This window comes from Calliphora vicina, chromosome 2 (genome assembly GCF_958450345.1).
Source record: "Calliphora vicina chromosome 2, idCalVici1.1, whole genome shotgun sequence".
Classification (NCBI taxonomy): domain Eukaryota; kingdom Metazoa; phylum Arthropoda; class Insecta; order Diptera; family Calliphoridae; genus Calliphora; species Calliphora vicina.
This window is the reverse complement of record NC_088781.1, coordinates 5,515,487-5,528,003: the sequence shown is the minus strand read 5'-3', so window position 1 is coordinate 5,528,003 and position 12,517 is coordinate 5,515,487. Positions and strand designations below refer to the sequence as shown.

Genomic DNA, 12,517 nt, shown 5'->3' with positions numbered 1-12,517 from the left:
TTTTTAAAAATATCTTAATAAATATATATTTATTGCATTCAATGTTCGTCTGAATAATTCTCAACTAACTTACTTTTAGAAAAGTACAAAACTTATTATTTAAATCTAAAAACTCGTCATTCGTTTCGCCGGCACTACTCAACATATCGGCATTTGGATCTTGTACCGTAATTTCTTGAGCAGCATTTTTTCTCGCCAGTTGACGTTTTTTCTTTAAAATCTTTTTGCTTAAGGTGGGTTTAACATTCTGATCTTTGGGCTGTTTCCAGGAAGGTATGAACTTCTCACACCATCTCCACAAATATAAATATAAATCGAACATCATTTGAGAATCCCTAAAAATGAAATTCTTTATGTAGTATTCAGTATCCAAACGATTTTTAAATAAATCATATAGATTATATAGAAATACACCACAATACGATTGGCCCATGCGAGGTGGTTCATACGGAAAATCTAGTAAAGCATTTAATGAATGTAATTGGAAGACCACTGCCTGAAATTCAGCGAATGCATGCAGTATGATGCTGGAGTACATATCGTATTTCTTTTTAAATATGTCCTGCATGTGAAAATGTTTCAATAGTTCATTTTGTACTAAATAACAGTCGGATTTTGGTATATATGCCAAACGATCTGGTATGGGTAGAGCTAGAACTTCATCCTTAATCACACGTTTTGTACCATTTGCTTCATCCTTGTCACGTACCTGACGTTCTTTTTTGATAATTTTGCCAAACTTCTTTTGGAAAGCTTTAAGATCTCTTTCCGCAGGGATTTTTGAATCGATGGTCCTTAAAACCACTAAGCAAACAATTAGAGCGTGCACATGTTCCACATCATAGTGCTGTGATTTTTGTAGCCAATACACAATGGCCATAAAATACAATCTAATATCCTTCGGCAGTTTATCCAATTCGGCAAATAACTCATCAGCATTTAATTCATGCATATTCTTTTCAAATACTTCTTTAAGAAACAAGGGATTTGGGTTTTCTGGTTCAAAATCATACTTGGATTTTTGGTCGACTTCGACGTGTTCATAGCGTATGTTGGTGACTCTAGTAGCTCGTGTTAGATATGTGAAGAATAGAGGACGTAAAGTACCATCTTCCATTAATTTGGGTACAAATTCATTGCCCTTGACATTATTTAGCAGTGAGTAACTTAATGTTAATATGGGAAGAGCAATGCCATTGCATTCACTGTAAGGAAAATGTTCTATTTGTGGATTGTTTATATATTTGCGTAAATGCACGAAATCAACAAAGAAACGTGGTAAATTGGCAGGATACAATTTATCTAAGAACCATTGGGGAAAGGAGGAAATTATGTCATTTGTATCTTCATTTGATTCTTCTTCATTTTCAGAATCTTCTGATGCCGATTTACTGGAATTTTCTTTTTTTTCAACATCTTTTTCTTCCTGCTCAACAGTTTCTTGCAAATCATCACTTTCAACATACTCCTCCTCTTCAATTTTTTCTACTATTTCCTCTTCAATATTGGAAGTATTTTCTTCTTCCTCCTCCTCCTCCTCCTCTTCTTCATCAGATTCTTCCTCTTCCTCCGTCTCATAGATTTCGTCATCATCGTCCGCGTTTATGAAATCTTCAAATACATTTTCGTATTTGTTAATGAAAAAATCGTACGAGCGACATTTTTCATTTGAATAACCACTTGTAGCTGCTTCCATTTGAGCCATTAGGGACTCTCGTTGACTCTGAAAATGTAAAATAAGAATAAGTTAGCATTTTATTTTATTTATTATAACAATACCCTTTCAGCTCATCTACCGTTACCGATATAATCATTAATTATTAAAATAATAATTTTCGATTTCAATAATAATAAGAGCAAATACGTTTCGTTTTTACCGATAACGAAATAACTGAAATTACATCTGCCAACCTTGCAAAATAATACTTTGTAGTCTATCAATTCATAATGGCGAAAATAGCTTAAATTACACTTTAACTATTTATTTTTTGGTATAAAAAACTTATTCCATTTATAAACCTTTCGAATATAGTGATTGGATTGATATATCTTAAAAATTCTAAATTTTATATTCATACATTTGTTCATTCCTTATATCTATTATCACTTACTGTTTGCAATCTCGTCATGATTTTTTCCAATGCTGACTCTGCTGTTTCAGTTTTCAACCACTGGAGTATAACTTTTATTCTACGTTGCTGCTGTTTCGTTTTACGGCTCCTGCCAACTTTACCCATACCCGATTGGAAAAAGTTTTTAAAACACGAACGTGATATGTAGTCATTACCCAACATGGCAGCAAACAATGGCAATTTTTCTTTGCTCAAGGAGCCTCTTGCTATTAAATTCTCAATGCGATACATACAACAGTCAAGATATTTATAGGATTTTCCTTTTTTTGGTTTTTCCTTATTGTCAACGACAATTGCGTCCATTATGCGGTTACCCCTCGTACGTTTATCCACCTTCTTGGCTTCATTTTTTCTAAGCTTTCGCGTTTCTTCTTCCGGATTTTCTATTATATTACTTCTGCAAAGTTTTGTATGTGCCTTTACCGTTAGAGTTATAAGTGGTATATACTTTACATTGTGTATATAAAAATCGGAATCGTAACTTAAAACGGGACATTTCAACTTGCGACTCAATGCGGCCAATTCATCGTCAGCCTCAAAGACACATCGCATCACCGGTACGCCACAATCTTTGACAGCATCGACAAAAACCTCTTTCATCATTACAGGAAAGACCGTTATTGAGGCACAGGGGTTAATGCGTTTTATAACGGAAATTTTTCCTCTCATACGTTTACCAACTGTCCGCAATTTACGTTGCTCATAGCCACCATCCATTAAGACATATGCCTTAATATTGCATTCAGCCAGGACCACAAAGAAATTTACCACAGCTCTGTAGAAATCATCGTAATCACCACCAAATGCAGAATAGTTCCCGGTAACATCCTTGTACAAGTTGCAAGCCAAATTGTCTCCATCTATTACTAGATTACAGTCATGTAATTCGTAGGGTGTCAAATACAATTCCGCGTTTCTGGCTATAAAGCCCGTTAAACCTCGAACTCCCATTTAGTTTAAGAAAAATAATTTGATATTTTTAAATTGAAATTCTTTTAAATATCTTTATTTTATTAAACTTATACAAATTTCTACATGTGCTTATAAAAATGTACCAAGTTGTTATGAATGTGGGAACAAAATAAAATGTCAAAAACTGTAAATAACAAATCAGTGTTGCCTATTAACTTTATAAACAAACAAACAAGTGTGATTGATATATTAGGCTGTGCCGAATCTTATATGAGGAAAACCAAAAATGTTAAAAAATTTGATTAAAAATAAATTTTAAAACTTTTTCTCTGACACGAACGCCATTTTATAGTTGAGCCGAGGAACAAATCAAGATCCCCGTAACAGTTTATATTTTTATAATTTTTTTTCTGTTAATATTCACATTTTCTGTATTGCCGGCCTTCGGCCGTGTGAAGGGACTTTTAACTCTGGGGTGTATCGAACACCGGCTTCGCTAAAATCACTTTTTCTGTATATCAAAATTTTCTGAAGTACTGTCATATAAAATCAAAAAGGAATTTTTGGTTCACAATATTAATAAACTGTACCATATTATATATCATATTAAAGGTATTGTGAAGCACTATTCAATGATGCCCATAACGATCAGTTTGTTTTCCAAATATATGAGAAATTTACTATTATATGTATTGACTTTAAATTCATATAACTCTTAAACTAAGAGAGAGCAGGCAAAAATATTAACGTTTTTGTGCTTCTAATTATGAGAGCTATCAACACCAAAGAAATTATAAAAATGCAAGCTGTTTCGCTGATCTTGATTTATACCGCCTACAGCTTATACCATGGCAAATTCATACAAGGTGGACGCAGTTCTACAAAAATAAAAATTGGACTTACCAAATGTCAAAAAACAAATGAAAAATTAAAAAATGTGTATGAACACTTAATATAGTGTAGTGGAGGCAGGGCACACTTAGAAAGGTGACTGTATCACTAAACAATACAAAAACAACAGGTACTTTGTTTTTGTTAAAAAGTAGGTGTACTGTCAAAGTTGCCTGTTATTGTTTTTGCTTTTGGGTTTGTTGTATTTTTCGCCACAACAACCACAAGTGAATTGACAATTCAAACTGACAGATATTATTAAATTTCAATCTTATTAGGAATATGTTTTAATATACAATATTAAACGAAGTTTTAAATAAGTTGGCAGCACTTTATTATTTAGCAATTGCTTTACATTGATTTTCTTCTCGTATAGTTGTTGTGATACTCTTTCGTTAAAGTGCCATCTCTAATAACTAGTGTTGCCACTTTTTTATTATTGTTAGCAAATCGCTTATTTTCATATTTATATTTTTTCTTAAAGCCAAGAACTTTTCGAAATAACATAAAAAATAGTAAATTTTTCTTTAAAATTTCATAATTTTTACATATAAATATACTACATTATCTTTATTTACAAACAATAATGACTTTTTACAGAAAAAACAATTATGCAGAAAAAATCGCCAAATATAATGCACTGCAAAATGTTAGCTTAACATGGAAATTTGACATAGACAACACTTTTTCTTGCAATTACACGACTTCTTCATTCGTCGTTTATTAATTGTAGAAAATAGTGCGTGTCGCGGAAAGTCGAAAGTGTTATATTTATCAGCTTTGAAAAAAATAAGAGTAATGAAAAACTGGAAAATGTATTAAAATCCATTGAAATAAGTCAAATAAATGGACGAAAGTAGTGCCTTGAAAATAAACAAATTATTAAACAAGAAATAAATCTTTTAATAAGAAAATCCATTATTGTACTAAAAAGAAGTTGAGATTGAAAATAATTATGAATTAAGTGAAAACGTAGTGAAATATAAACATAAATGTCTGGTGTTTAAAGCAGAAAAAGTATTAAATAAATATTTAGCAAGCTACAAATCAAATATATTAAATCTAATCTATTTCTGGAATGATATTAATATATTTTTCAAGACTATATTGAAATTATAAAGAATTATTTGTACAATTTTTCATATTCGTTTTACTTGAATTGCTTAATTTCTTTTGCCGTCTTCCGTCTTTCTACAAACCTTCTTCTTCTTCATTCATATAAACGTACAACAACAACAACAGCGAAGAAGAAAAAAGCCATCCAACCAACAAAATCAACCAACCAACCTAAACCAGCCATTTTAGTGTATGCATGTTTTTGTGTGAGTGATTATATAGAAATACAAAAAAAAAAGAAATACAAGAAGAAAAAAGAAGAAAATAATCCACAAATAAAAAAAATCATAAAGTATACTGCTAATAATTTGGTAATAAAACAGTGGAAAATTGTTAAAAAACAATTGAATTAAATTGAAATAAAACTACATTAAGGGAAAATATGCAAAAATATTCCCATAGGACTTGAAATTCCTTAAACAAATTTGTCACATTTTTTGTTATTTCTTCAATTTTCGTTTCTACTTTTGTGTACTTGTTCTTACTTAAAAAAAGAAGACAAAAAAGAAGTAAAGAATAATAAAATAAGAAACATAAAGTGTAAAGTGTGTGTGTATGTAAATTTTTGTTGTGTTTATTTCTTCTTGGTCTTCATTCATTCATTCATTGAAAAAAGAAGAAAAACAAAAAGAAAAGAAAAAAATCTCACTACACATTTATAGTATACAAAAACAACATCGAGTGCTGCTGCGTCTGTCATTCTCTTTTATTTCTTGTTTCACGAAATTCTTCTAGTGGAGTTGTTTTTTTTTTCTTCTTAATCGTTACGACGTTACCGAAGATTTTTTTTATAATTTTCACAATATTGTGGAAAAAATCGTATTTGAACGTTATTCGGTTATTCGCTGTTTATACATTTAATCTCGTGAGGAGGATTTCGCGAGCTCCACAACAGTTGTTCTGACAATTGGCAAAAAGCCGGTCAGGTTTTCGTAACAAATTCAGTTGCCTGTCGTTGTTATCCTTAGCAGGTGTTACTGCGAATTGTGTTCGTATGTGTGTGCGTGTCTACATTTTCGGACAGTGCATTTTTGCATAAATGAAATAAATAATTAAAGTCAACCGATTTTTGGATTAAAAAAATTTCGCATATCGTGTGTGCGCTGAATTTTGAAAAGGATTGTTTTTAAAGAGGTAAGTTGTGGTACAATTTAAAATTTGTTTAATTATGTGAAAAATATTTTTATTTTGAGTTATAACCTATTAATTCCAGTTTTCAATCATTTTTATAACTGTAAATGTTCTTTGCATTTGTTTTAAGTTTTTCCAATTGTCATTTGCATTACACTTGTCTTTTATTTTATTCTTAATTAATTCAAAATCATAAATAAAAAATGTAATCCATTTTTTTCGAGCTTTTTTGTATTTTCAAATTATAAATTATACAATAAATTATAATTTTAACATTTTAATATTAATTAAATACCTACATACTTATTAATTAGTTAACCAATTTATATTGAAATCAAAATCTTACTACAAATTTGATTTTAAAACGCAATTTTGTTTTTTTCTTCAATTATAAGAAAGTTTCTTGAAGGAAAAAACTTTTCTTTTAAATTCTCTCAGTTGTTTGGAAAGGGTTGGGTATCACAATGCGATCAGTTTTCAATGGACCCAAGTGAGCTGCTTGAAGTGTGGCTACTCATGGAACCTAACCTAACCTTGGAAAGGATCTTAAATCAATTAAATATTCTTAAATTAATTGAATATAAAGTAAATCATACAAATTATTCGATATCAAATCTTTTCATATCATTAAAAGGCGATTTTATTGGCAATTATTATAAATATAAGTTATTTCGGAAAACTTACTTGATGTCAATTTTAATTTTCAATATTAAGCCTGCGATGGGTATTATCAAAAATTAGCTTTTCTGAATAGCGGATGTGCGAAGAGATTTCCACTATGACACAAGCAAAAACCCGATTTTTATAACTTTATTGCTTTTAATATAATTATTTATTTTCTATAAGAACCTCACAAACTTACCTCTACAACTTTTGAATGAATTTATGTATAAAGAATGTTTAGGATCAAAACAATTCTTTAAAAAATATAGTTTTTGCATTGTAGCAAAATTTTTCCTTCAGGATAAGTTAAAATGAAGAATATTCTGTTTATTTGTTAACACAAACCAAAATAAATATACAGAGAAACAGGATCTAAACTTATATGAAAGTTTGTTAAACTGAAGAAATTTGAATTAGGTAATCGTAATTTTTCGTCACAAAATAATTTGCTTTAAAAAACCGACAGGCGTGCATATTTAAAGTGTTCCGATCACTCCTTTAATCTGCATCTGAAATGCTTATCTGAATCAACGGATAAACTAATAGATATAAGTACTTTCTGCCGTTGTATTGGTACCATTGGAAATTCGCATTTATGCAAAAGCGAATTATGAGAAATTCTTATCTAATTCCTAGAAGAAAAGAACCCTAAATATTCCTGTTCGCATTTAAAGAAATTTTCCATTAAGCAACTTCCTGCTTCCCACACATTTGAACCAATACTACACTTTGCACAAAAGTAGGAAATAATGAAAAACACAACAATGTGTAACTTAAATTTAAAATTTGGCGCATTTTCCGGTATTAAACAAATGCACAGCCCAAAAAAGACACTCAGCTATACAGTGGGAAAAAATAACAGGTAAAATAAACCTGACTTTTTGGAAAATGACACAAATGCACACACACACAACCAGAGCAAGCCTCAAATGTTTTTCTAGATTTGCCAAATAGATAAAACAAACCGACTAACAGACGAAATAAGAACAATTCAACAACTTTGTTTGTTAATAAATAAATACCTACTGCTGCAACCTGATGAAAACACCACAATTTTCGGAAAATATTTGTACATTTTTGTTTAACATAAATCATCATGTTCAAATATTGTTGAAATTTCAAAATGTTCCCATGTTATTGAAAATATCTACCCCTATTTCTAATTCTTATGAATTGTATGATTAGTGAGTAAGTAATCAGTAGCAGGAGTGTAACCATGTAAACCTTAATATATTTTATTTCACAAAATGATAATGATTCTCGTAACAACATTTGCTTGCGGGTGGTTTCCTACATTTTGCAGTTTTGTATTTATTATTGCATTATTGAATAGAAAGGACCACTAATTTGTTGTAATATAATGATTCCATTTAAATTCTCTATACAATTTTTATTATTTTCTAAATTATAATAAATTGGCAAATGATTTTCTTCTAACAATTCTAACTGCGATAAACGTTGAGAAAATTACTGCGTTTTTTGTGTATATAATATTCATTTAGTTTTATTTTTTATTTTCTTTTAGTTTTGGCAGTATGTGTATAGAATAAGATGAAAATCACAATACCCATCTCATTTCCTGTGGAGTTAAAAGAATAATTTAAATTGGATGTGTAGTTTGGTGGCCAAAAAAAATAATGCTTGTGATTTTATGGTGCCTTTGAAATGAGGTTAAAAGTTCAATTCGTTTCTTTTTATTCAAATTCTAATGTATACTCTAGTTTTTTTTTAACTACAAAAGAGATTGAACTATATAAAGCCATATAAAATGATAGAAAATAAACTATATTTTTGTTTAATTTCGAACAATTCTTTACTCCTTAACATTTTTTGACTATCAAGGATATGTTTGTAAAATTTTACTGTTTACTTGAAGGGTTCAATATTTAAAATTAGACTGTATAAATGCCTTTTAATTCTTTGTATTGAACATTATTGTAATGCTTTTATAAAACCAACTTTAATTTAAATTCTAATCATTTATCCCTTCAGCAATTTCAATTATTTCAAACTAAATTCTAAACCCTTTTCTATTCTTCTATTGAATATGTATGACCCTTGTAAATTTCTAAAAACTCAATTCATTTCCTTTTTATGAAGGTAAGAGACTTTTTAAAATGTTTACCTTTAAAAACGCCTTCTTTTGTAATAAAACTGGTCGTCTAAAAGCATTTCTGTTTTCCATATTTTTTTTTCCAACTTGGTCACGTAACTCAATATATTGTATGTTTGTAGAAATGAATTATAACTCCAATTGTTATACTTTTTCTTTCAATATTTCATTTTAGTTTCAACAAATTGTGTATTTATTTTCCTTTTTGCTATAGTTTTTGCAAGTCATAGATTTTATGAAGTTGGTATTATGAATGTTGTTCTTCAATGTCTTTCTTTTTTTTTATAGTTTGTGCAATGTTGGTACAAAAAAAATCGTATCCTTGCTATATGAATTTATTTGGTTTTTATTGTTTGTTTTTTTGCGGTTTTTTTTTAAATATTTTTTCGTATTTTGCCAGGAATACTTACAGTAGAATGAATATTGTTTGGTATTTATGTGTCTACGCATTCACATTTGACCGCAAAATAAGTTTCGATTTTTGTTTTTGCGGCTTGCATTTGTAATACATAAAAAAGGGTGTTGTTTTACTAGAATTTTTCATAAGCAAGCAAGGAAAGTTTTCTAGGGAAATTAAACCAAACTAAACACTTTTTAAAATAAAACTTTTTTTAAAGTTGTTTAAATTTGTTCATTCATTCTATTTATTGAATTTTCATTTATAACCTTTTTTTCTATTACAATATTTATTGTTTCTATTACTGTCATATGTATTTTAAAACAAAATTAGTCATATTTGTAGTAAAAGTTTAGTATGGGTTTTATTTCTTCCCACATGTATGTTTATTTTGCCTAAAATGGTTTTTGCAGACATTCACCGAATTTTGGTTTTGTTCCAAGTTATGAGTTTTATTTTTAATCAATTATTGTGTAATAATTTTATTTACATTTGTGTTATTTAATAAGAATGTTAAATAATTAGCTTATATCTACTTTTACTTAAAAAAGAACACCAAATATGTAGATTTCAGTTAATATCATGTCATAAAACTTTGAATCTCGATTCCATACACATAAAAAAAATAAAAATTAGTTTGTCATTAAACAAATATTGTATATTAGAAGAGCAGATATTTCCTTTTTTTAGTCTAGACAAACTAGTTAAAAAATTTTTAGTCTTTGTACATTTAGTTGAAAGATCGTATTTTAAAACATTCAATTTGTGATAACTTCGGTCCAGTAAGGGGTCTATCAATTTTTCAAATTTATTTTCTAACTAACCTCAAATTGGCCAGTCTAATAATTAGCCAAAAAGGGGAACGATGATAGATGAACAGGCGATGGATCCCTTTTCAGGTGGTCGACTTGTCCCCTATACGATGCCGGCATGACAAATTTACTTATGGAATTCCGTCCCGAAAAAATAAGGCTAATTGTTTCCATTATTACATGATACTTTATACTTGGGACACATGCTGGAAGACTGGGCCTTTGGTAAAACGATTTCTATAGAAGGTGTCGAAACGAAGAATAGGAGGATACTGTCTCTCACATATTCTGCCAAAGTCCAGCTCTGACAAACTTGAGGGAACGTATCCTAGGAATCCCATTCCTATCGTTTTTATTTGACCTATCAAGGATGAATCTATGACGTATTCACTTCGTCATCATAGAATCTTTATTATAAATATTCTGCTGATTACTTCTTGGGTATCACAATGGTATCAGTTTTGAATGGACACAAGTGAGCTGCTTGACGAGTGGATGCCCATGGAAACTAACCTCAAATTGAATTCAAACTTCTGTTAGGGTTTGAGAATCTTTGGAAAGGTACTTTTGATTTCAAATTTTTGAATTTTATTTGGTTGGAAATCTACACACATTTTTTTTTAGCATTTATCATCATTAACAAGTTTGAAAGCCAAATTTTCATACGTTACTACCATATATTTTCTCGTTTTTGGCGTAGAAGCCTCTTTTTTGTATGAGATTCATTTAGGAGCGAACTCTTTCAACTCAATTTGAAATACCAATGAAAGACACTATGTTCTTTAGCTTAAAATTGTTTTATCTTTAGAAAGCTGGTTACAAATTTAAGGTTTATATAAAACTTCATGCTTCAATTTAAGGCTTTAATGGTACAAATATATTTTTTATTTCAAAATATTTGGAAAAACTTGAAAATAACTTCACGCTTAAAAATTTTTATTATTATTATTTTTATAAAGCCAGTCATTAAAAACCTATTGTGTAAATAACAGTCATAACTGAATAAAATTTTTTGTTTTATAACAATAAGATAGTATCAAATCTTCTCTTTATTTTTAACTAAGTATATGAATATTTATTTTACTTTTTTGTTATTTTTTTGCAATAGTCAGTCTTACGTAAAGATTAGTCATTATTTTCAAATATTTTGCTAAATTAGCATAATTTTATCAAAAAACTATTTAATAAACATTAAGTTTAAACTACCGCAATACTTAGCAAATGCTAAACTACCTTAGTTGATGTTTTAGTCATTGAATTTTAACAATAATTGATGACACTAAAATAGTCTGTGACAATGTTTACAATAAGAAAATTTGTCACTTTGAAGATGTTGATTATGCCGGCATTTAAATGACGTCAGTTTGTTTGAGTTTTGTTTAAACAAAATGACAATAGCATTGAAATTTTGATTGTAGTAATTTAAACTTGAAAATCAATATTTTGCAAAAAATTAAAAAATATATTTCATAATATCTTGAAAATTTCACAACAAAGTAGAATGAAATAATAGGAGTAACAAATAAAACCAACTAAATGGAGAAACTTGTCGATGGGGCCAGCTTTGCTTATTAACCCTTAGATGAAGTTTAATAGGTAGCCAAACTTTGATAATAAAATCGCTATTTGTTTATATTTCTTAAATAAAATGTCTACTGAAGTAGTAAAACTGTAAAAACTATAGACTTTAAACGTGCATAATAATAGTGTTGGTGTTAAGTTCATTATTTAAAAATAAAAATTCATTCATAAAAACTGAAAATTATAAACAGTTTAAAAGCTGTTTGGGGGTTCCGGTTTTTTCTATTTTTTGTTTTTTTTTTATAATTTATTGGTTTAATTATTCTTTACCAATAAGAAGAAAAAGAACTATAAAGTAGATATATGTATTCGTTTGTATACAAATTTTAATATATTTTACTATTTTGTTGTTGCTGTTTGTTTTCATGGTTTTTATTTATTTATTTATACCTAGTAGCATTTCTTTTTTTGGAATCATGTAGAAAAAAACTCATTATTTATTGGCTTCAAACATGAATGACTAATTATGTAGCAAATTTGTTCCACCTTCAGACACAATTCCATATCAATGTGAAATTGATTGAAAAGTAAATATTAAATTTATTATTTTTCTTTGGTTTTTTTGTTTGTTTGTTTTTTTCTATCTTTGGAGACCTAAATAATATTTTTTTTACTTTTTATTAAGTTTTTTATGTGTGATTTTTCTGGCGTATTCTCTTAAGTTATCAAATTTTTCCGTCTATTTTCATTTCTTTGTTTTTTTAATTTTTTTTTCTATTTTGTTCTTATGTTTTTTTTTGTGTGTGTTTTTGTTTATTATTTACGTGTT

At 28.7% G+C, this 12,517-nt stretch overlaps 2 protein-coding genes across 2 annotated transcripts in view; one reads left to right on the top strand and one right to left on the bottom strand.

Annotated features, from left to right (window-relative positions):
* On the bottom strand, positions 1–3,177 carry ast (protein asteroid). Its single transcript, XM_065501819.1, has 2 exons — positions 2,112–3,177; positions 1–1,723 (listed from the first exon to the last, which is right to left on the bottom strand). Exons 1-2 carry the CDS (start codon positions 3,081–3,083, stop codon positions 65–67), a joined length of 2,631 nt encoding a protein of 876 aa, XP_065357891.1. The 5' UTR covers positions 3,084–3,177; the 3' UTR covers positions 1–64.
* A 1,480-nt stretch (positions 3,178–4,657) lies between these two features.
* The window catches only part of S (Star), a 59,441-nt gene continuing 51,581 nt past the window's right edge, over positions 4,658–12,517 (top strand). The window contains exon 1 of the mRNA XM_065499444.1: positions 4,658–6,185. The gene's annotated coding sequence lies outside the window, so the exon portion shown is untranslated. The remainder of the gene's footprint in view (positions 6,186–12,517) is intronic.